Source organism: Trichomycterus rosablanca, chromosome 7 (assembly GCF_030014385.1).
Source record: "Trichomycterus rosablanca isolate fTriRos1 chromosome 7, fTriRos1.hap1, whole genome shotgun sequence".
NCBI classification, from domain to species: Eukaryota; Metazoa; Chordata; class Actinopteri; order Siluriformes; family Trichomycteridae; genus Trichomycterus; species Trichomycterus rosablanca.
In genome coordinates this window covers 35,410,260-35,436,266 of record NC_085994.1, presented here as the reverse complement: position 1 = coordinate 35,436,266, position 26,007 = coordinate 35,410,260, and the positions used below count along the sequence as shown (strand labels likewise).

General features: G+C 40.8%; 1 protein-coding gene across 1 annotated transcript in view; it reads right to left on the bottom strand.

Annotated features, from left to right (window-relative positions):
• Positions 1–5,692: 5,692 nt before the first annotated feature.
• Positions 5,693–26,007, bottom strand: part of cabin1 (calcineurin binding protein 1) — a 73,777-nt gene continuing 53,462 nt past the window's right edge. Inside the window, exons 32-38 of the mRNA XM_062999308.1 lie at positions 24,912–25,008; positions 22,190–22,858; positions 16,099–16,173; positions 10,058–10,346; positions 8,222–8,377; positions 7,933–8,111; positions 5,693–6,028 (exon numbers count right to left, since the gene is read on the bottom strand). Of these exons, the coding sequence (XP_062855378.1) occupies positions 5,879–6,028; positions 7,933–8,111; positions 8,222–8,377; positions 10,058–10,346; positions 16,099–16,173; positions 22,190–22,858; positions 24,912–25,008 (1,615 nt within the window). The 3' untranslated portion in view covers positions 5,693–5,878. The remainder of the gene's footprint in view (positions 6,029–7,932; positions 8,112–8,221; positions 8,378–10,057; positions 10,347–16,098; positions 16,174–22,189; positions 22,859–24,911; positions 25,009–26,007) is intronic.

Here is a 26,007-nt window from a genome sequence, read left to right as displayed (position 1 = left end):
TATGGCTGTTGCTTCATGTTAGATTATGTATAGACAAGATATAGGTATCAATGGTCTAATGAGTCTATGAACTTGGGCTTTTGAAGCGCACTAAAAGAAATATTAAAACCAAAGCAAAGGGAGACAATGAACTGTCCTAGATCAAGGACAAAGCACAAGAGGTGTAAAGAACGAATAAACAAAGCCAATAAAGCATTAACTGCAACTTATGACTTCTTATAGCCAGAGAGAGTGAAAGAGAGAGTCAGCTTCTCTTAGGGAAGATGAAAAGATGGTAAGAAAGTGTAGTGTGCCTGCCAAAGAGAGCAAATGACAAATTGGCAGCAGTTTATAAGAAACCTCTAGGAGTTGCTAATGGGCCCTAATGCCCCACACTTGGCTGGTCCTTCCCTTTAACACAACCTGCCTAACTCAGATGGGGTGGTCCAACAGCAAAAGGATAACAGCCAGCACTTGCATGGCAAAGAGTGACAGACAAGAGGGTGAGAGATTCGAATCCTTGTCAGATTTTAGTTCAGTAACCTTTTTAAAGCTTTTTAAAGATAAAACTTTATTTTTCTGTCAGTTTTGTCAATCATTGTTTCATTATTTCGACCAACGGCTTTTTTTAACCAGAGTTGTAGTTGATAAGGGTGGCTATGAATTTAAAACTGCTGTTACTTTGCTGTCCTGTCTACAGTAAAACAAGATTTATATTGCCAAGGTTTCCAAGGCTGAAATAATAAAATAATAAAGCCTCTTTAAAATCAGCACTTTGTAACTTGATTTGAAATGTAATGTTTGGAGCTTTTTACACAGAATAAAAATTATTCTGTAGAGGAGAAACGACCGAGTTATTCAGAAATCATGGTTAGCCATTATTCAATATCTTTAGGATTAAGGGCTTTGCTCAAGTTTGCAACAGTGCCTACCAGAATTAGACCCCTGATCCTTCTGATTAACAGCCCAGGGCACTAACCACTCAGCTATCATTGTTGGCAGCAGGAAAACAACCCAAAACACATCATCACTGGTGTGAGAACACCTAAACCAAGCTAAAAGTACACTTTTCAAGAGGCCTTTCTAAAGTTCTGACCTATACAAAAAAAAGTCCATGTCAGAAAACCAACATATTTGGTTGAACTTTGCCAACTAAAGGTCTAATCAGAATTGTCTTAACAGATCTTATTGAATCTCTTTATTAATAGTGGCTGACCGAGCTGAAAAAGCAAAGGGACAAACAGTCCAACCAAATATTGAAGTGGAGTGTATGTATATTTGGACCAAACAGATTCAGATTGTCTCAGATATACAAAAAAGCCACAATAAACTTATTAAAATATAGATTTATTTTGAGTTTTATTCATGAAAAGCCTGTGTTACATAAAAAAAAAAATAGTAGAACAAAAACACACATCGAGCCAGGGTAAAAGCTTACCAAGTGTTATTTTTGGTTTTGTGAAATTTTTTTTTCTAAATGCAGAAGATCAGAAACCCAGAGAAATCTCAACCCCTGGAGAAGACCTGTGAGCACGGTTAAAAAAAATATTGTGCTCGTACCGTCAGTCCTTCACCAAGATACATTCTCAGTACAAGTCAGATCAGAGCCATACAAAAACCAACATGCTTATACAAAGTAGAGAAAAGTACAAACATCTTTATACATTTACAGGTAGTTTGGTCAGATCCGCTGCATTTACAAAGCTTTCTCTTAGCAATCAATTAAAGAACAGAAATGATCATCTGTAGAAAAGATTACAAAAACGTTTTTGGTGAAGGAGGTGATGATCTTCAGAACAATTTGTATAGAAAAGCAGAGTAAAAGTGTCATTTAGGAGAAATGAACGTGAATAATCTACATTACCTTTTAAAAATCATGCTGCACGTTTTGGTCTTTGATTTTCTTATATGAGATGGAAAATTCTATTGTACTTTAGCATGACACCTTAATTATGAAGCGTGTTGGAGTTATGATACTTTTAGTGCAGTAGGTAGGGGTTTCCACGGCTGTAATCTGGCAACCCTGGTCAAAAATGCAGACAGTTGTCAATTCAAAATCTTGTTAAGTTTTTGACAAAAGGGGTCAACATGGCCGAGTAAAAGTGTCATTTAGGAGAAATAAACATGATTAATCTACATTTCCTCTTAAGACCTGCACTACATTCGGTTTTTGATTTCTTTATATGAGATGGTAAATTCTATTGTGCTTTAGGATAATGCCATAGAAAATAATGCATTAATTATAAAGCAGGTTGAAGTTATCATATTTTCAGTGCAGTAGGTACAAAAGCCACCACCATTCCTTTCCATTTTAAATGTTGGCAGCAAGATGACAACCTGTTGCTTAACTCTCTCCCTAACTACCTGCAAAGGTAATGCAAAGCAACGACGAATACAAATGAATCACTAAGAACATTAAGAACGAGGACAATATGACTACAGATCATACGAAGAGGTGCCCAGAGGAGCTGCTTCAATCAAAAATCCTACCCATGTTCGGAAAGACCTGATTTATGTTTGTTTAGCATTAAACACGCATCTGCAGCTCTGAAAAGGTTGAATGGACAATTTCACTCAAAACAGAAGCATATAAACTAACGAACCTGATCCATGGTGAGTGGCCAGTACAGACCGGAGCTACCATAATGAACTGCTGTGATAAACAAGGATGTGATTATTAGTAGTAGTATTTCTCCTCCAAATAGACAAACACATCCATCATCCATCAAATCAAAAAATCAACCAAACGGGGGCACTCATGTGGTGCAGCGGTAAAACACCAGAGTAGCACACCAGAGCTAACATTTCTAACTCGTCGGTTTGAAACTCAGCTCTGCCATCCAGCAGGCTGGGCGCCTACATGAACAACGGTTGGCTGTTGTTCATACAGGGTGAGAGCCAGATAGGGAACTCGTTATAACTAATGCAATTACGACCTCTACTGGCTGATTGATGGCGACTGCACAGACTCGAGGAATAATGCGTTGATCAAGGTGTGGCTCTCCGTACATTAAAAACTGATCCGCATATGAACTTGTTTCGTGCAGGTGAAAAGATGCAGTCGGCTACTGCATATGTGTCTGTCTCGCTCTCCTCAATCAGGGCAGGGATGGGCATCAGTACAGAAGAAGCATAATGCAATTGGGAAACTGGACATGCTAAAAAGTTGGGAGAAAAAAAAGGGAGAAAATGCATAATCAAAAAAAAAATGTTGAAGGGGTGGTTTTGAATTTATGCTTTCTTTTAAAAATGTATTTAAATACACCAAACCAGCAGATATGATCCATTTGAAGGATGTTGTGTGGAATAATACTGTGCATTTATAAAGGTAGCAGCACCTTGCTGAAATCTCCTAAACTAAAATGGTCTTATTAATTCTTGTCTGTAAGGGTTGGCTCATATATCCAGAGTCATGACCCAAATGTGGATAATTGATACAGTAACCACAATCTTGTTGTTTAAAGGTATCTGGAAGTAAATTTGTTTGAGGAAATGACAACAAAAGCATTTATGGGCAAAGCTAAGGGCTGACAAGGGCTTGAACCAGCAACCTACTGATTAATAGTCTAGAACCTCAATCTTTGACCTAATGCTACCCTGGGTTTGTTAGGCAGGTATAATGTGTAAACAGATGTATGTACATTACCAGTAATGTGATTTAGACAAGCAAGTAAATTCTACCAGCCATTATTAACCACCCCAATTATGCAACATACACCAAGCTGCAGAGTAGTCAACAGTAAACTCTGGTAAAAAGATCTACAAATTCTTTTAAAAATAGGTTTGTGCTACAAAAACTGTAAACTCATGCAGCTGTTGGATTGTACATGTTCACCAGAAGGCTCAGAGCTATAGCACAGTCACACAGGCAGAACAGCCATGCTTAAAGCAAGGGGGTGTCATTATGGGTAAAAAACACACACACACCCCCTAAACACAACATACATGCAAACACCCACATACACGTAGTTTAAAAAAACTGTGCTTACATGCTGCCAGCATTAGAGAAAAAATCCACCACGGGACGATGTGTCACTACATGTTTTAAACAGCTTCATTTCATTCAGTCTGTAATTAAATTAACTGTCATATTTGACAATCTGAAATGCTATAATGCAAAATAACCATGTGGGGGATTTGTAATATATGTCAGTAGAACAGAAAATGTCAAATTTGATTAAATAAAACTATAAAGACTGCAAAATAAACAATGTCTGTGGACTGTGGGGGAAAAAAACTGAGCTCCCAGAGGAAACCCACACAGACACGAGAAGAACATGCAAACTCCACCCGGAAACGACCCGGACTACCCCACCTGAGAATTGAATCCAGGAATCGAACCTTCTTGCTGTGAGGCGACAGTGCTACCCACCAAGCCACCTGTCCCCCTTATATGGTATTAAGCAGACACTTTTATACAAAGCAACTTATAGTTGTGACCTAATAGAATTTAAGCAACTGAGGGTTAGGAGCCTTGCGAAGGAGCTCAACGAGGCATCTTAGCAGTAGTAGGGCTCGATCCAGTGACCTTCTTATTACTAGTCCAGGAACTACTGTCCCTCTGAGCTACCAAACTCTAAGACCTAAAGTAAGGTTTAACCCTAGGTCCGTGGGTCTATCACACTACCAGCTGTGCCAACCCTGCAAATATTTATTTTTTTATTAGGATTTTAAGGTCATGTTTTGCACACTTTGGTTACATTCATGACAGGACAGGTAAAAATAGTGTGCTGTGTATTTCTGCCAGAAATATCAAAACAGACCAAAGCTGTAAATGGCAACTGATGAGTAATTAAACTTTCATGTCTTGCCAAAATCCTTGAAGTTGGCATTGTTGCAGTACAAGCCCCTGTGCATAGAATGAGTTCATTAGCAATGGATGCACTGTAGTGTCCATAATTTTATTAATTTATTCATGCATATATTTATGTATTTATTTAGCGTATTTAGAATTGTATATGACTACAATGCAAGCAACTGAAGTTTAAGGCCTTGCTTCAAGTCCCAGTAGTGGCAACCTGAACCACTGACCTCATCTATTATGTTAATTCATTTATTAATTTATTTATTAGGATTTTAAAGTCATGTTTTACACACTTTGGTTACATTCTGTTGGTTACAGCTATTACAACACTGCTGCTGAATCAGTCTGGATGTGATTTTGATCCTCGCCTCTGGTCTCCGGTTTCTTCCCACTCTCCTACATGCCTCCTGAATGTGATTAAGTGAATGTGTAAGCGTGTGTTGCCCTAAAATGGAATGGCACCCTGTTTAGGGTGTATAGCTGCCTTGCACCTATTTAGTAAAACATTAAAAAGGTCAGTTGTAGCCTAGTGGTTAAAGTCCTGGACTAGTAATCAATATATTGTCACAGTACTCTACGTTGCTTTGATTACAAGTGTCTGCTAAATGCCAAAAATGTAAATGTAAATTAAAAATGAATGAACGTCTGGTTTAAAAGCTGGAACAGGAAAGCTGTATGATTCTGATCGAATGCCCGGCTGGCTGTATCCCTAAACAATTTGCATGAACTGAATGTCTGCATAGGACCCTGTGTTTTATCGTCATGAACAAACTGGATTTGTGAAAGCGAGAATTGACCACAGTGCATGGCTACAGGAAGGACATCGGTAGCGTCCCAAAAAGAGAAAGCCCTTTTGCTGAACGTGCATACTGCCGCAGGACAAAAAAAAAGAGACGAAGTGCACCGGTACTGCAGCGACATTCCGCAAACATTCCATTCATTTACTCATCTTTAGTCTCGAAGCGGTGAGAGGAAGATTAGAGAAGAGAATGAGAGCGAGAGGGGATAAAAAGCACAAAAGTTCAGTTCTGAAGTGCAGTTCAGGTTCATTCAGGCTCCTCGCTGCCCTCAAGAGACGGGAGTTGAAAGTTTAGTTTAAATGTCCATGATGTCGTCGTCGTCCTCCTCCTCTGATTCGCTCTCGAGCGACGACTCCTGGCTGGACGTCTCCTGCACCTCCAGCGCCGGCTGAGTCAGAGTGTCTTTCTTTACGTTAGCTGCCGACTGAGATGCCAAAATCACGTTCTGCCAAAGAGAGAAACAGGTTACTAATTAAAGACGAGAATGAAATGAATTTTATTTTTAAGCCTGGCCTGATTCACACATGCACACTCACACACACATTTAACACAGTCTTGTTCCCTGGACTCTGACAACTCCAATACACAACTACTTAGAGACTATTTGCATCTTTGCACAATATTGCATTTTTTTGCACCTTACTCTTTAATGTCTGCTGCTATATAAACTCTACACTGCTAACTGTATATAGGAAAATGTTCTTTTTACCTTACTTATCATTTACTCAGTACCATGTACTGGCAACATTACTCTTGTCTTTGGTCCTGTCCCACTTATGCCTAGTTCACACTACACGACTGTTGCCCTGATTTTCGCTCGCCGACTGGTTGGCGCTAGATTTGCCGGTTCGGGAGCAACTCAGCGTTCGCACGGCGATCGAAACTCGGTTCTCAATCGCTATGTGTGAACAACCAAACAACTCGATCCGAGCGGCTCGCCGAGCGCTCTGAAGAAATATATCTAGCTTGTCAAATATCTGGATCAGAGTTGCTCGACTGGCAATGAGTGCTATGTCGAACAGCCAATGAGAACACAAGATATGGGGTGAGGGGAAACGCAGGGGAGAAGAAGATGGGACAGGGGCATAATATAGTTTATATCAGAATACATCGGACACAAGTTTTACAGTATTTCTGACCTAATCATTCTCTACAAAACACCAACATTGCATTGCAAAAAATATTTATTAATCTTCAACTCACTATAAAACAATCCATGCCAAATCCACTCAGATTCATTTATTTTTTCTACTTTTCTTCTACGCTGCACATCAGCGCACAAACTTTGATCGCTCGCTACTTGTTGACGTGCATTTTTGGACGTGGTATCATTTAACCCCTCGTCACTTCTCACGTGTGTTTTCGTGACAAAACGTAGTTCGGGAGACCGGAGAAGCTCGCCTGCGATTCCAGTTGGTGATAGATGGTGTAGTGTGAAACCCCTCTATCATCGATCAGTCGTGTGGTGTGAAAGCCACACCGACTTGAAAGACTCCAGATTACAAGAGATCCAGTTGTGTAGTGTGAACTGTACAGCGACCTGACGACTTGGAAAGTCATGTAGTGTGAACCTGGCATAAGTTTCTTTAGATTAGAAATGTCTCTTGTATTTATTGTAGGTCTTTGTATTTATTGTACTGTGTATACTGTATTGTATTGTTTTGCACTTGAGTTCTATGATGCACCCTGGTCCTGGAGGAACGTTGTTTCGTTTCAATATGTACTTGTATGTAGCTGAACATTCGTTCACCGTACATTCGCTGAAGATTCTGATTCAAGCTGACACGACTGGACCACATTATTGGCGCACATTTGTCATCAGTAATTTACTATTACCGGAAAACTACCTCACCAAAGTGTGGGACAATAAGAAGGCATTGGTGGACTACACACACATTGGAGGAAGTGTGTGTCAGGCCCTTGGACATCATCGGTGTCTCCAGTAGTGGATGACAAAGGGGGAAAATGCATAAAAAAAACAAAAAACACCAGACCAGGTCAAGCTTTTCCATTTACAGTCATCCCTCAATATTCATTGTTTAATATTAATTAGAATTTTTTTTTGGAGATTCCTGTACTTAGAAGGGGCAACTGCACTATATATATATATAACCGCTGCGCCACCTGGGCGCCGCACTGTATATTTTTAATGTAATAGAAACTATACATTTTTTTACTTGAAAATGACAAACTTAATACTAACAACTTCAACCCAGGAGTGGTTTTAGGTAAATGATGTGAATTTTATATGTGGCAGAACTATAAAATGTAAACAACAGTGTCGTAAAGGATTTTATTTGTAGTCAGTCAGGAGTCCCTGCGTGATTCAGAATAAATCTGTAGGCTTACTTTGAGCTTCTGTTTGGTTTCCTCTGAGATGCTGCCTTTAGGTGAGAGCAGCGTGGGCGTTGGGGGTGTTACGGTAATCTCTGGGGGGAATTTGCCGGCTGTGGAAGGGATAAGCAGTTTGGGCATGTTGGGAGGGATTTTGGAGCGGATCCGATTTGAATCTCCCTGCTTCAGCTGATCTGCACAGATACAAAATGGCACGTTTGTTGACAAAATGTTCTGACCTATTTAAACTGACTGTTCAACGTGAACATACATATATACTGCATACACACGAGTGAGACATTACCTGTGTCTGTGTGTGTTGAGCAGGTAGCTGGCTCATGGCTGCTCCACTCCTGAGACTCTTGACTCTGAGAAACTGTGGCCATTTTCATCTGCTGACATAAGTGAGACTCTTGCTGCCTGTACACTAGTCCCTCTGGAGCTGTGGATTCTCTGTCCTCTATACACACACAACAACAACATAAACCAGACATTGGTTAATGAACCTCAATAGTCCTCACCCACTGAGTTTTTTTGCACCCCACCCCCACTTTTCCTCCCAATCTAATCATATCCAATTACCTGATTACATTATATTTCCTCTCTACTGATGCTGACTTGCCGTGACTAACACACAGCCCTCTGACACGTGTGCAGCAGTAGTCGACTGCATCTTTTCAGCTGCATGAGGCGAGTTCATATGTGGACAGTCACACACTGATCACATTATTCCTCGTCTCTTTGCAGGTGCCATAAATCTGCCAGCAGAGGTCGTAATTGCATCAGTTATAAGGAATTCTCTCCGGCACGCTCCCTACGAACAAGCCAATCATTGTTCATGTAGGCACACAGCTTGCCATTAGCAGAGCTAAGCTTCGAACTCACAAGTTTTACCCTGCGCCACCTAAGCCCCCCCTTCACCCACTGAGTTGTGCTAAAACACAATCACCAAAAATAGTTGGGTGCTTATGGTAAAGTGCTGCTGACTAATTACCAATTCAGGACAGATATTATGGTGAGTATTCACCAATTTAATTTCCCAATTCAATACAATATCATCATGTTTGGTTGTGTAAAACATACAATTTGGGCCTGTCAACATTTCTACCTCTTATAATGATTAAATTCAGGTGTTACAGGTACACTAATCGCTTGCATGTATAAGTTAAAAGGTACTAGATTTGCAGCAACAATTTTTTGTATAGCATTCTTTTGTAAGCAAAAGGCACTGTATAAAAATGTAACTTGTTCTTATTAACAGTTTGGGAAAGACCCTTTCCTTTTCTAGTATATCTGCACCCATATATAAGGTCCAGAGCAAGGTCCATAAACACACAGTTTGATGACCTTGGGGTAAAAAACTCCAGTGGCTTGCACATTGCAGTGACCACTTCTCCCTTAAAAAAACTGGAATGTTTATTGCTAGCCGGGCTTTTTCATCCAACATCAGTGTCTGACCTAACAAATGCTTTTTTTGGCCAGAATAGCACAAAGCAAATAGCACATGAAGTACGGTCAAGTTGATATTGACGTCCTACTTTTGACACATAGATTTGTTTATTATAGTGTAATTGTGCTGAAAACATGTTAAAATGAATCTTTGTAGCTTCCACAGTGCAGAAAAGTGCATATACTTCCATACTGAACTGCACATTTTATAAAGGACACTCACAAACGTCTAATGCATTATATTTTACTCCATCGCTTTCTGTTTCCCTAGCAACTGAGTGTGAAGCTTTGAAACAAGCCTGACATGAGAGAGTACTCATGCGTACACACACCTATTCATTATGTGTATGTTTGAGGCTAAAAGACGAGAGCTGCTTTTAAGAGTGGCAGAGATGTTAATAAGCATTTGTTTCTCCAGCGCATGACACGATGTAAACACATTAAATCGATGCAAAGGTGCTTGGGTGGCGAAGTGGGCTATTATGCTAGCCCTCCACTGCTGAGATCTCGGCTGTAATATCACCAGTGCTATCGGCTGGCTGGGCATTTACGCAGACTTGATTGGCCCAGTCACAAGCCTAATGCAACCATTCACACTGACGGACTCAATTATTGTGTGTGTGTGTGTGTGTGTGTGTCCAAGTCAACAATACAGGATTGATCTCACAATGTGGAAACAGGTGTGTCTTACCTGTGTGAGAAAGGAAGGCCATGCTCACTGATGGCTGACTGGGTGTGGTCCTGGGTTGTGACTGGTCCTGCTGGACTGGAGGCTGGCAGTAGAGCTGAGTGGGTGTACTAGGTTTATGAGAATGTGAGTGTGTGTGAAGAGGTCGAGTCTTGCTCAATCTGGACTCATGATCCTGACCAGGTAGAGGGTGCGTATGTGTTTGGAGGCACTGATTTGGGACGGGACCAGGGAAGAAGAAGTCTCTGTGGTCTTTACTGAATTTGGGCGTGTTTGGGGCGTCACTAGAATTCTGAAAAAGAGACAAAATACACATTTTGTTAGCTCAAATGCAGTTAATGTTAATTTTGTTACTTATTTAGGTTGTCCATTACCTATCTGTATGTCTGTTGAGTAATGTTCCTGATAACAAGATGTGTGTTATCATTGTCACATGGTCAAAAAAAGTAAAGCTACCAGTGTAAAGCCATGACACACAAAAAAACTACTGCAGTGATCCTGTCTGTGGAGAAATTTCTTACTGCTAAATGTGAGTGAACACGTAACTAAGGTACACGTCAGGTCAGTGAAGTTGTTTGGATCGAAATTGTAGATCTATACAGTAAGAGTTAATATAAGGATATTATAAACACTATAAGGGACAGTGGTAGCAGAGTGGGTTGAGCTTTGAGCTATCAATTCAAATTCAACCAAGTTCAAAGCTGAGCAAAGCCATCAGCCGGCCAGAGGTCCACACAGACCCCACAGACACAGACTGGCTATGTCTGAGGAAGGGGGTAGATCGTGGAACTGGACCATCTGACCAGGATAAAGCAGTTCAAAAAAACTAGATTACTAAAAAGCATGGACAGTGGTTGCTCAGTGGTTAAGGTACTGGACTAGTAATCAGAAGGTTGCTGGTTCAAGCCCCACCACCGCCAAGTTGCCACTGTTGGGCGTGTTCAGTCACAGTTGTAAGTCGATTTGGATAAAAGCGTCTGTTAAATGCCAAAAACGTAAATGTAAAAAGCTTAGAAACCAGTTAGTAATAATACTGCCAAAAACATTTTGCAGATGTCTGATTATTCTGTATGTATGTTGTAGGGCAGTTGTAGCCTAGCGGTTAAGGTACTGGACTAGTAATCAAAAGGTCGCTGGTTCAAGCCCCATCACTGCCAGGCTCTCACTGTTGGGCCCTTGAGTAAGGCCCTTAACGTTCAATTACTTAGACAGTATACTGTCACAGTACTGTAAGTCGCTTTGGATAAAAGTGTCAGCTAAATGCCAAAAATGTAAATGGATGTAAACACACACTGTTGTCTCAATTTGTATTAAATCATTTTCTACAGTTAACAAAACACTTAATAAAGATAATTGTAATAATTTTATTTTATTTGTCATGTACCAGGTCTGCACAGAAGTGTAAAATCCAGTAAACTCAAACTAAAGAACTCGAGGCTGTTTACATTAAACATCAATAGCAATCAGAAAGAAAAAAACCTGTTACGTCTCCCGAACTGCTTGATTCCAGTCTGCTCGTGTAAACAACTTCAATCCAGACGACACAAGCCACTTTGTTATCAAAACAACCGACAGCATCTGAGGCTGAAACTCACCACCGAAACGAAGCATGCGGTGAGGCCTACCTACCTGTGTGACTGATCCCCCACAAAAACAGACCTGACAAATCCCCCCAAAAATCCCCCAAAACGTCGGTGATCAGAAGCAGGGCCTGAGGCTTTCTGAAGAAGCGTGTGCATGAAACAAGGAGTGTGTGTCTTTGGAGGACCACAAACAAACCCCACAACAGGATCGGCCGTTGCCAGGGCAACCTGGACCGAACGCAGCCAATAGCTGATCAAACAACCACGCACTTCTGGGTTTTTTGGTCTTGTTTTCCTAATGCTGTCCAGGTTTCACTCTCAGACCTGCTGGTGTGCACATGAGCATTTAAGAACATGGTATATAAGCGTGAGCATTAAGCAAGCAGATTAATTGGATGAATAAAGACACTGAACGCTAATCACTGGTTTAAATCCAGTTGTTAAACCTGCTCAAGTGTGTAATGACAGTTAAGACACTTAGCATCTATCGCCTTCGTTTCACGTAGTCATGAGGTGTTAAGAGTGCATGTGTGCACCTAAACAACCTGAAGCACATCAGTTACACAACAGGCTTTCTCTTTTTCAGCCACTAGAGGGCCTGCAAGTTAAACCTAACCACACTGTCCCTTCAACAGAGAACCATTTAGTCATACATACATATTCACATGTACAGTAAGGGCCCAGCCAGGATTCGAACCCACAAACTTTGAGTTTATGCAGGAATGGAAAAAAAGATCAGGTCTAAATCTACAGGAAAATCTCTGCATTTGATAACTGACAATGGGAGTTACAGTAATGCTGAGAAGCTGACAGTTTACTAAAAGCCCCCACGTCAGTCAGTTACTGTAGATACTTTGAAAGTAGAGGATTCAAAAGAGGATTCAAGTCTGTAGGAACTTTTAAGTCATGTTGGTTTAAAGTTGGTTTGAGTTGTAAGGTGGAAATATTTATTTTTTAGGTTTTAATGCCACGTTTTCACATACTGGTTACATTCATAGCAAGATAGGTTAGTACTTTTAATCTTTGTCCTGTCAGCTTTTGTCCTTTTATACTGAACTTATACACAGTCAACTCACATTATTATGACCACCAGCTGTTATCCAGAGTAACCAGCTAGACAGGCTGGAAGTGACTCAATAAGGTCCTGGTAGGTTCTCACAGGTATCTGGAGCCATGCTGACTGCAGTGCATCCCACAGCTGCTGGAGAGAGAACACGACGATTGATATCTGAGGTGGTCCCACAGATGCTCAATTGGGTACAAGCTGGGGAATTAGGGCGCCAGGGTAGTACTTAGAAGTCTCCGTCATGCCCTTCCAACCAATGTGGGACATTTCTAGCCGTGTGATGTGTCGCCTTGCCTTGCTGGAAGATCCCATCCGCCCCAGGAAAGACACCCAGGCATGTACGGGTGTAGGTGATCTGCAAGGATGAATTCATACCCAAATCGGTTGAGAGTGCCTTCCATATCTCATAGACCCACCAAGCCAGCTCACGAAACGTGACTTCCTTCATGAGCTACACGCTGCAGCCGTCGAAAGTAGGAAGTGGTCATAATAATGTGACCTGACAGTGTATATACGTCTCAGTTTTATGTTTGTGAGACGTTTCTGCGTTGTTCTTGTTAAATATTAAATATTGTTCTGGATATGGATAGGTGTTGGTATTTTGGGTAGTCGATTAGTATGTGTTTCATGGTGATTGGTGTTTTGCAGGTTTTACAGGGTGGAGGCTCTTCTTTTCTTTATCAAGTATGAATGTGTCAACTGGGTGTGTCAGATGTGGCATCTGATGTATATTACGTGGTCTTCACACTTTCCTAATGTGTTTTTTTCTAGGGTATTTATATTAGGAGTATATATTTATATTTAGTGTAGTTTATTAGTGATTTATGTACTCCATTCTGTCTGCGGTTTGTTTCGGATGTATGAGACCAGGGATGTTTGTAGGGATTTGGTGGTACTAAACTTGGGTTGAAATTTTGAGCCAGTTAATCCATCTTAAAGGCAGAATCTCAGAAAAAAAAAAATCAGCTGTAAATGAACTAAGCTGTGGTGTTATAATGGGTTTGACCTTCCTTCTGAATGGCCACTGAATCACATTTTAGTGCTGTGATAGCCTGCTTTAAATATTTATTTTCCTAGTGATCTAAATAGAATGAACCTTTTACCAATATAAAATAGTTTCAGTGCCATTTAAAACCCATTCTCCATCTAGCACTCTCTGTAAAATATCTCAATCTGCAAATCATCCCGAAATCTCTCGCTATGACAACCATGAGCATCTTAAGCTCAACAAACAAACGGGCATAAACAAAGCCTCCTCCGCTTCGGGTGGCCTCAACAGGTTACTGATGCCTACAGCCAGCCAAGCAAACCGAACACTATAGCACTATACCTGACAGACAGACGGACATATAGACAGTGAGAGAAAGGGTCCAATCAACTCAGCACAGCGTGGAGAAAACTACTGAGCAACAGAGATGGGACGGATTGTGAGAAAGCCGACAGCAATTACAGGGATGAGGATAAAAAAACTTAAACGCTGCTGGACATCAACTGACAGCATGATTACCCTCATGTCAGAGCAAAATACATGAGCCTTAATTAAAGTGAACAAAATTCAGTCTAACAGCTTCTGTTATACAACAGTGGGAAGTGGAATTTAAAGGATAGAAGTGTCTGTTTTTGTAGAGTACATAGTGTTAGAGGGACGTATAAAAATAAGAGACCAGATCCTCTGGTTCGTAATGTGTAAAACATCAGTGGTCAACATTTATTACAGACCACAACCTGATACATGGACATAGTAATAAGAGTGGGACTAAACAGTCCCAGTCCCTTTTGAGACACATACCGATTGCTAATGTCCCTTAGGTAGAATCAGTTGAGTGCAGATTATCAATTCTGATCAAGGGGCAAAAAGATTTAGGTGCATACAACAGCACTTAATGAAAAATGATAACAAGATAACAATAAATAATAATATAATAATAAGTAAAATAAAAAAGAAAGAACTAAAGAAAAAGTAACAAGTAAAAAGAAAAATAAATAAGGTAGCAAAAAAAAATGGACACACAAAATTAGCTGATTGCACATTATTAATTCAGATCAAGGGGCGAGGAGATTTAGGTGCATACAACAGCACTTAATGATAAAATGATAAAAAAGATAATGATAAATAATAACAATAATAATAATAATAATAAAAATAATAATAATAATAATTAATATTAGAAAAAAGAAAGAACTAAAGAAAAGGCGACAGGTCCAGTTGGCGCCACCTAGCAGGCACAATTGACAGTGCCTGTGTTGGGTTTGTTTACTATGTCAAATTGTTGTTAAGTACAGTATGTGTTGTGTATAATAACATTACAGGTATGACAGAATCACCCTTGACTTGAGGCTGCAAGCCAATCACAGATGTGTTATTTGTGATGATGCAATCTTAAATCTTCTATTACTTACATATGATGATCAAACAGTGGTGTTCACATCGAGAGCAGGAACTGAGACACCACTTACAGCACTAGAGTAAGACAGTGTGTGTGTGTACGAGTGTGTGTGGCTTCACCAGTAGCTACTCTGATGATTTGCATGCTAATGAAGGAGTCATCAAAAGAGAAAACCCACACACAGATACTGAGAGCAACAAAACTGATCAAGACAAAAACACACAAAACAGAAAAAATGCAAGAAAGAAAACAAACATTAAAAAATGCAAACAGGATGAAAACAGGAGAAAAAGTTTAAAAAAAGATTATAATAGAATAATGATAAAATAATGATAAAATGATAAAATAACAATAATAATAATAATAATAATAAACCAAATAAAAAAGAACAAAAAACAAACAATATTACAAAGAAAAATGCAAACAGGACGAAAACACAAGAAAAGAAAAATAATAATAATAATAATAATAATGATGATAAAATAATGAATAAAATAATAATGAATAATAATAATAATAATAGTAATAAACAAAATAAAGAAAGAACTAAGAACAATATTAAAAAGAAAAAGAAAAAAGGGAAAAAAACAGGAAAAGAAGTTTAAAAAGATCATATTAGAATAATGACAAAAAATGATAAAATGATAATATGATAAATAATAATAATAATAATAAATAATTAAATAAAATAAAAAGATACTAAAAAGAGAAACAGAAACAACCAACAAGAAAAACAAATTATGAAAAAAAGAATTATAAAGGTAGAAAGCAAGAAAGATGGACAAAACAAATTGGACACACACACACACATGCTCATGCCTGCTTTCTGTCAGCATGTATGTGAGAGTTAGTTACAGAGGTGACGATACATGTGAATGATTCGTCTCGGCCTGTTGAAACTAGAAAGCTGGTTCTGAAAGCTGCTTCTGAATGCTGGTTAGTAGGACCGCTGAGTGCAGGATGTGTTTGTATGTAATTCTCTAGTATAATGATAGATATGTACGGTACCTGTCTCTGTGCTGGCGCTGCCATCTGAACCTGGCAGAACTTTACAGCCTGATCCAAAGCCACATCCTCATCCACCTGCAGAAAAATAAAAACACAATAGTCAGCACAAATGTATTCACTCCACATGAAACGGCACACAACTAAATTCACTGAGCTTCATAATGAAATTACTGCTTTTTCCTTACAAACGCAGTGGTGTTGCTTTACAAACATGTAGCCTGAAATGCTAAAGACAGAATGGAAAAAAGAAAAAAAGAAAGAAAGAAGTAAAGAAAAGGTAAATAAATAAAAAGAAAAAGAAAGAAAAAAGTAAATAAATAAAAAGATAAAAGAAAGAAAAAGAAAAGGTAAATAAATAAAAATGGGTGATTTGGGGTGCACTTCTTTCACCAACTGTTGTTTTACTACACTTAACACAAAGCACTCTTTGTAGGAACTGGGTACGTTTAAAGGAATAAAGTTTATTGGATTTCCCCAAGTACATGACACACTTGCCTAACAGGCAGTGGAGCATGATGACCTAAATAGCCCTCTTACTGGAGCTCCAGTGGCTATGGTAACAGGGAGAGGAGGCCATGACTGGGCGTCCCTGATGTCTGTTTTATGTCAGCTACCGGGGGAGAACATCTCGCTCCTTCATCAGTAAAAGCAAAAAAAAGAGAGGAAAAGAACTGAGAGAATAAATAAAACCAACGTAAACATGTCTGCAGCGCCTCATTTAAGAAATACTCAAAAAGAAACATCACCGCTCACCAAAACACAAGAGCGATGGTGTAACACCGCACTAATGTTGGTGTAATGGGGTGTGTGTGTGTGTATGGGTGGTTGGGGGGGTAAATGGAGCACGGTCATTATTTATTTATTATTATTTTCTTTTTAGTCGGAAGGATCGGTGGTTTTAGAATGCACAGACGCTGGCTGATTGGCAAAACGAACACAAAACACAGGTTTTATCCCCCATTGTAAAGGATTTATCCACATCATAATGCAGGCACCATCAATCAGCCAGCAAAGGTCATAATAGCAGCAGTTATAAGGATTCCCCTCTGGCACTAAAAAAAAAGAAAGAAAAGAAAAAAAAGGGTAAAAAAAAAATAAAAAAATAAAAAAATAAATAATGGGTAAAACAATGAAAGAAAGAAAAGGTTAAAAATTAAAATTTGGGGCAAACAATAAAAAGGAAGGAAGAAAAAGGCTAAAGAAATAAAATGAAAGAAAAGAAAGAAACGGTAAAAAAATATAAAGAAAGAAAATAAAAAGGAAGAAACAAAGAAAGGGTAAAAAAAAGAAAGAAAATTAAATAAGAAAAAAAAATAAAAAGAAAGAAAAACAAAAAGAAAGAAAGAAAATAAATAAAAATCTAAAGAAAATAAATAAAGAAAGAAAAATAACAAGAAAGAAAAGAAAGAAAAATAAAAAGAAAGAAAAGAAAGAAAAATAAAAAGAAAGAAAATAAATAAAGAAAGAGTAGATAAATAAAAGGAAGAGAAAGAAAGAAAGAAAAAGAAAGATTTATCCCCCATTTTATAATGCAGGTGCCATCGATCAGCCAGCAGAGGTCGTCATTGCAGCAGTTATTAGGATTTTCCTCTGGCACTACCATCCTTCAGATGAGCCAATCATTGTCTGTATAGCAGCTCTGAGATTTGAACTCTGAGATGTGAGTTTAAGATGACAGCTCTGGTGTCCAGCATTTTGTTCTTTTACAGCTGCGCCACCCAGGCACGTAGTTAGTCAATTAATGAAACATTCCACCCAACTTCAAGACATTGTTTGGCCAGTTTTATGACTTAAACTACTCTGTATGTTTAACAGACTGGCAATTAACATCTGTGACCATAGCTATGCTTATTTAGGAGCAATTTCTTGCCGCCTTTTGCTAAGATGTTTTCCAAACGTCCAATCCAATTTCAACAGACAACCGATGACAACCGATGACAGGTCTCACAAGATCAGATCTGCCCTATAGCATCTCTTATAGAGCCAATCAAAAAGAGGCAGTGGCTTCACCTCTCTTAGCTCTAGGCAAGACCTTAAAAAGATATCCAAGCCCTTAGTAATACAACACAAACTAAAATTATGCAAGGAATTTTTTTAGGTGGGAAAAAGGCTACGCTAACCCCCACGCGTTCAAACGCTGTACCTGTACACCGGTCAGACTGTCTGCTAGCATGAAAAACATGACAGACGACAGCAGCACGTACATGTATACATATGCACAGCAGATCTAATTATCCAGGCAGAGGAAATTAAGGGTTTGATTCAGTGTGAGTGTGGTATAAACTGATAATAGAATGAAGTGAAACGTTGCTATGTGAACGCAAGTGTGCATGTGTGTGTGTGTGTGTGTGTGTGTGTGTGTGTGTGTGTGTGTGTGTGTGTATGAAACCAGCTGATAAAAAATAAGCCATTATCTTCTCAACCTAATGACACAACCTTAATGGAAATGTCAGCAGCTTGTTTTGCTCGGTGTAGAACTGAAATGGTTGACATGAGGTTGACAGTGCTTCTATGTACATTTTTTTACTTGTGCACTGACCACACATGCTTTGAAAATGTGCACTGTCCTGATGAAACACCCAGTGGTGTCCAAGATATTAAAATTGGGGTTTGTTTGTAGTTTTATTTTTAATCTAGTCATATCCAGTAACCCGATTGCATTATGCTTCCTCTCTACTGATGCTGACCTCCACTCCTGACCGAGGAGGGCCGTGACTAACACATGCCCCCGCCGACACGTGTGCAGTAGCCGACTGCATCTTTGCACCGGCATGAGACGAGTTCATATGTGGATCAGCTTTGCGCACTGAGTCACACACTGACCCCATTATCCCTCGTCTCTGTGCAGCACCATTAATCAGAGGTCGTAATTGCACCAATTATGAGGAATCTCCTCCAGCATCCACCCTACGAACAAGCCAATCATTGTCCTTGTCCGTGTAGGTCGGCCAGCCTACCGGTAGCAGAGACATCTCTGATGTGCTAGAGTGTTTTACCGTTGCGCCACCTGAGCGCTTTGTTTGTAGGTATTAGTGCCATGTCTACATATTGGTTATTGCTCATGGCAGGAAGGTAGATCATCTGATTTCAAGATTAGGGATCATTAATCATCATCATGATGTGTATTTTTCGTCCTGTTTGGGTAAAAGATTTTCCCTGGGGAGATCAGGGACCCCGATCGTGTCTGTGGAGGGTATATTCGCCTGATACACGATTCCTCTGATGTGTGTGCAGTCCACCGACCCCATATTATTCACCCACACTTCAGTTGATTAGAATGAGGCCAGTCTCGCACTGATTTCTGCGTTCTGTACAGGCATCTCAGGGTCCTTACACAGCGTTGAAGACCCCAGCCTCTTATTAGTCCGGTCTTTTCCCACCCAGCAGACCATGGGCGCATTCACATGAGAAGTGACAAAACAGATGTTTTTGCGCTGGCTGTGATGTTTCCTATGGAGTACGGTGCATAGCTGCTGCTTATCTTGCCGCCATGCTTCCTTTTGCAGCGTTGCACTTCCAATTTTTGTGGTTGCCGCGGCGCTCAAAGTTCACCTGATTGACCCAGTTTGCAGCTGACCTTTTCAAAGCTCCATCAATGAGATGAATTGTTTGATACGACGTGGTAAAAGCGACTCGGGTGGTATGAACAACGCTTAACATGAACAAAACGTAACATTACTTTGAACATAACATTACTTTAAAAGTTATGCTTTTTTTCTAATGATAAGCATTTTTGAGTCTCTCAGAAAAGCTGATTCTCCCAATTTCTCAGCACCCCGAGCTATAACACAAGTTTAAGTGAACCAGTGAGGAAACTACAGCTGCACACAGATACACGTGGAGCTTTCAGACTGGATTTGTCGGTTATTCCACACTAATGCAGATTTGTCTCAATTTGCACTTCGATCACGTTTTACTGCACCACTCAAGCCGAGCGCTGAGCAAAGCGCCAATTGCTTCTCATGTGAACGCGCCCTTAGTGGTCAATTGTGCCTGCTAGGAGGCGCCCAGCTGACTGGTAGCAGAGCTGAGATTTAAACTCAGGGAGTTCAGAATTCCTGTGCTGGTGTGCTAGCGGAATATCCTGGTGCACCACATGGGGGCCAATATTCTTTGGCATATTAAGCAGGCTTTGGGTTTGTGCATATCTAGAGCATTTGGTTAGTATGTGTTTGATGCCAAGTAGAGTCACAAGTCTAGTACGTAGGATCGCCTGACATTGGATTCGAAGTTCTCAGATTTGAAAGAAATAGCAGTAATGCTGGTCTAAACCTTCCGGCTTCCTGGACTAAACCTAGCAATGATCACATTCCAAGAACTCCTCACTGCCATCATTTCTGTGTAGCACGTTAACAGATTCACAGTTTCTCTTAGAATCGTCTTCGTGTAACACGATTACAGAGCTTTCAGATGGCGGCTGGCTGCTCTTATTGGATTACATTTCCTCTCTGGTGTAGAAACAGTCTTTTTTAAAGTTGTTGAGAACTATCTGTGAAGTTATAAATCTCAGCCTGGAAGACGGAGAAAACTATAAATCTTAGTCTGGAGAAGTAAGAAATCTCATCCTTCAGCCTTCACCTCTTCCAGTACGCACCATTCTGCAGTCATTTGGATTGAATTCTTCATCCAGTGCAATAAATCATCTACATTATACTGCAGCTAGCGACTGCGGCACAATGAGAAACGCTAGAGTACAGCGTAGGTTCTTGATTTACAGAAATCCATACTCCACTATTAAGTCATTTCAGCTTATCAACAGCACTCATGCTAATATTATGCTGTCAGAACTGGTTTGCATAACAAATAGGCAGTTGTGTGCATGACGACGTTGTTTTGAAGAAAAACGCACGGTGTTATTATGATTTTTTTTCCCGGCTGCTCTCCTATTTAGGTTGTTACAGCAGATCAGGTTTCACATATTAGACTTGGCACAGTTTTTATGCAGGATGCCCTCCTTGATGCATTAATTTCTATCCTGGCGTGGGACTGGCAGTGAGAGCACACTGACAAGTGTGCCTTCCAGTGGCTCCTGGACATTAGGCAATCATGTCCATGCAGACGTTCGACTGGATGTTAGAACTACCCAGGAGTAGCAACTTGACAGTAGTGGGGCTTGAACTTGTTAGACCTACCCTTAGGGTGCATTTACATGAGAAGCGGCAAAACCGCTTTTGTGCCAGCTGTGCCGTTGTTTCCTATGGAGTGTGGCGGTGCTGCTTAGCTTGCCGCTGCGCTTCCCTGAGCGGTGCACACTTTTCCACACTGGGCTTGCAATTTTTACACTTGCTGCGGCGCTCAAAGTTCACCTGATTGAACTTTGACCCAGTTGGCCGCTGACCTTTTCAAAGCGCCTCCAATGAGACAAACTGTTTGATATGAGCAACGCAGAACAGGAAGAAAGCTTAACGTGACTTACTGTATTAAAACAACGAGTGAGGAATTTCATTAGTGAAGTGAACTTATGAACAGTACAAAATAAATTTTTTGTGTCGTTCTTTTAATACATTAAACCACGTTAAGCTTTTTTTTATGATAATCATTTTAGACTCTCGGAAAAGCTGTCTTGAGCTGTAACACAAGTTTAAAAGTGAAACAGTGTGGAAAATAAACACAGATACATGTGGACACTTTTAGAGTGGATTTGACGGTTATTCCACACAAATGTATATTCGTCTCATATTCGCACATTGATGACATAGTGAGCAAAGCAAAAATGCTTCTTATGTGAATGCGCCCTTACTGAACCAGTACCTGAGCTACCACTGGGTAGTTTACTTGGTAAAGATGCAAAATCAGACATAGTGGATACTTAGAATAAATGGCCAGTGTCTCGGATATCACCCTCCTCCATCTGATAGCAACATTTAACCCTCAAGTACTGGCCAATACAAAAAAAAAACAATATCAATCTTACAATATTACATAACTTTCCCCTGCTTACTACTTCCATATTTAGGGGTCGCATCAGTGAATCATTCCGGTCCTCATACTTGAATTGACAGGTTTTTTGCCAGACGCCCTTCCTGATGCAACCTTAGGTATTTTATCCTGGACCAGCACTGAGTGCGCATTGCTAGGCGCCCACACTCACCTGTTTGATGAGCATGTAGGTCTCAGACATGATCCTCTCAATACGGCCAAGATCGTAGGTCATGACCTTTTGCCCCTGCTGCCAAACTCTGTACGCGTCCAATAAGAGCGTCTTCCCTGACTCTACATCCTCCAGCAGCTTCCTCTTCCTGTTGGGTCGCACAGAGGCCGCTGCGTTTGTACCTCCAAGAGTCTGACCCTGCATCAGTTGCTTGGAACTAATGCTCAGCTCCTCCAGCGACAGCTCCGGTGCCCGAGCGCTATCCGCCCCCCTTTGTGTCGCCTCTGCCGTTGACATGGAGGCTCCCGGTCCTTGAGCGACTCCATCGGTGGACGTTTGTGAGTCTCTAGGTTTCAAGGCGCCCATCCACGTTCCGGGTTCAAGGTCCATAGGCTCTGCGAGGGTGGAGCCGCCGAGCCTGGGCTGAGAAGATGCTACTCCTGGGTGGTTTAGGTTCTGTGGTTGTGAAGAGGATTGAGGGCGAGGAGTCAAGGGCTGGGTGGGTATTGAGCTTGTGATGCCACCACTGGTTGTTGAGGAGGAATCTGGAAGGCATGGTTTAGAGAGATGGGAGGATTTCGGGTCCTCTGTGGAGGGCGGTCGGCTGGGCAGGTCGGTTGTAGTCATTTCGCCCATCGAGGAAGAGTTGGGTTTAGAAGGATCAGAGACCTAAGAGAGAGAATGAGTGAGATTAGATGTATGATAAATGATATCATCGTCTGATTTCCTATCTGATTCAAGTAATCGATTGGTTAAGTGGTTATGTAAGCAGTGTAGTATGATATTGGATTGAAGCCACTATTGGATTATGAAATTGGATCAAGACGTATTGATTTTGTGAATGTCTGGGACAAAATGATGAGGTCTGCTCAGGTAGTCTACTAATAAGTCGGACACCATCATTTCCATCAATTAACCAGAGCAAGGTGTCCAAATTTGGCCTTTATGTTTATCAGATAATGGGTCTGTCTGAAAACTTAGTGAGATGCCTTGCTGCCTACTGCCTACCTGCCTAAGTAGAGAGGATTCTAATGAGACATGACACTCATAGGGCAGATTATTTAGTCGCTGACTAAGCCAACATAATTCATACCTGAATCTGAGCTGTGATAGGCTGGCATAATAGACTGCGGTGCCACCCAAGCACCCTCAGATAATCACCATTCACTCAAAATAATACATAAAGGGGATGCTCAAGTGCCACAGTGGTCTAATGCGCTAACCCACCACCGCTGAGATCTCAAACTGGCTGGGCATCCAACCTGGCACAATTGGCTGTACCTGAGGGAGCACAAAGCTTGATGGGTACCTCATAGCCTCTGCATATTTGACCTGCATATTCGGGGGAAGATGGCCCAAGTCATGCCATAGACTGCCTTGCACCCAGTATTTCCCATTGGAACTGGGATGCTCAGGTAGCACAATGGTCTATCATGCTATCCCACTACTGCTGAGATCTGGAATTCGGAAGGATGGTGGAACAGCCTAGGGATTAAGAGTTGCTCTAGTGAGTGTGCTCTCCCAATTGTCAGTGTCAGTCCCAAGTTCATATATACAAGAGGTTTGTGACTTGTAGTGTAAATGTGGCAAGTCAGGTATGCCGACCAGATTGCGTATACACACGGGGGTCGAAATAAAACAAAATATAAAAATGATAGACCCAGTTGTGTGTGGGAAGGACAGTCTGTACAGCACAGAGTTTCGGGTTTCAGCTTTCAGTGCAGCACGACTACGCACAAACGCAGCACATTCGATTCAGCATAACAATTAGTCGTTGTCCATTAGGCACAACACGCCACAACACTGAGCCTATGGGTCTGTCCGAAAATCTAATGATCTCTCTACATAGACGCATTTTACGTCATCCTACACTCGCTCCTGAGAAGAAGGCTGTCTAAATTCTTAGATGTCTTAAAATGCTGCCTACTGAGGTGCCTTAATTCGAAGCGATAATCTGACTGAATAATGATGGAGCATCCAATGCTTTCTTGGCAGTGAAGGCAATCCCAGCATTCAGTGCGGCACAACTGTTCTCGCCAAAAACTTCAAATATGGCGGACGAATGCGGAGCAACTAACAGAGTTTTTTAAAATGTAAATAGATTCTCATTGATTTTTAATGTGTATAAAGGTGCACAAATCGGACTCGCCTGGGACAGTTTAACCGTTTTCGGTACACAGAGGGAGATGTTAGCTGGCATGCTAGCAGGTTGTGCCACCTCAGCCCATTGGTTTGAATGGCCCAAGGCTAACTGCGTTAGCTTAGTAAGCAAAACTGTGGTGACGTAATCACCGTAAAGCTGTCTAAATAGTGTGTCTAAATAATCTGCCTTATGAGTTGGATGTCTTATTAGAATCCTCTCTACCTAAACAGCTGCCCAGGTAGGCAGTAGGGAGCAAGGCAGCTCTCTAGGTTTTCGAACAGACCCTATTTGTGTCAGTATAATTCTTCAATTAAGTTTAACTCGCTGCTCGATTAGACGTGTGTCCACAATAAAAAAAAAACAACAACTCTTTCATCATGAGCACTATATTAATCTGAACGTGTACGTGGACTTAATGAAAAAAATGAATGAGAGAGAAAAAAAGAAAAGGCTGAACTTTGTGAACCTCTTACCCTGTGGCATATGAGTCAGTGAGAATATTTCATAACTCTCAATGGCAGCATCAAGAGCTTTTCACATGAACAAAACATTAACTAGAAGGGAATGGAGTTGTCTTACCGCAGTGAGTTTATCCAGATTGTCCTCCAGCACTTTTACAGTGAAGAAGAAAGCGCGCTTGGCCAAGACCTGCCGGTCCACATCCCGCAAATATTTCCTGCAAACAGCCACCCAGAGAGAAGAGCATTAATGTACAAGCACTTAATGTTAGAGTTAGTTCACTAAATAAGTGGCAGAAATAATGAGTAGAAGGAGCTGGAGGACTGAGACGTGAGCAATGGCATAGAGTGATGGATACACTACAGGGCCAAAAGTCTGTGGACATCAATTGCTCAAACATTACATCAAAAATTAATGCATTAATTAAATGCATTTCTCCCCCTTTTTTACCCTGATGGTGAACATGGATTTGCATGTGAGATCGTCATCATGTATGGAGAGCCACGCCCCCATCTCTGCACTCCTCCACTTTCTGTACAGGCACCCTGGGCAACCAAGGTCCTTATTCAGCGTTGATACCCCCACCCCCTTAGTCCGGTCTTTCCCACCCAGCAGACTGGGTGCCAGTTTTGTCTGCTGCAGGCATTAGCCAATTGTGCCAGATTAACCAGATTTGAAATAGGAATTATTTTAAAAAGTCGGAAGGTTCAAGCCCTACCACTGCCAAGGTGACACTGTTAGGCCCACGTACCTTAACCCTCAAATGCTTGAACTCTATTTGGTCCCATTTGTAAGTGGCTTTGGATAACTGATAAGTGACTGTACATGTAAATGCAATAAATGCATAATTGGTGTCATAAAAGCAGCCTCTTGATTTTGAAACATGACTGCAGGAATTCACATGTATTAAGTCCCAGAGCCTTAATGCCCACTGTTCTATTTCTGTGACTGAAAAGGTCAGAGAACATACAACATATCTGTTGTGGAAGGCCCTGTGATGGATTGGAGTCCATTGTTTTGGGTGGAACGAAATCCAAAGCCAGTGTGACCCTGACCAGGATGTAATGTTAGATTCAAATGAGGATTTCTGACTCATTATTAAGTATGCAAGGCAGACGCCCGATCAGCTAATGCCTGCAGCAGACAGAATGGGCTTCCAGTCTGTTGGGTGGGAAAGACCGGACTGAAGGACCTTGGGCGCCTGTACAAAAAGTGG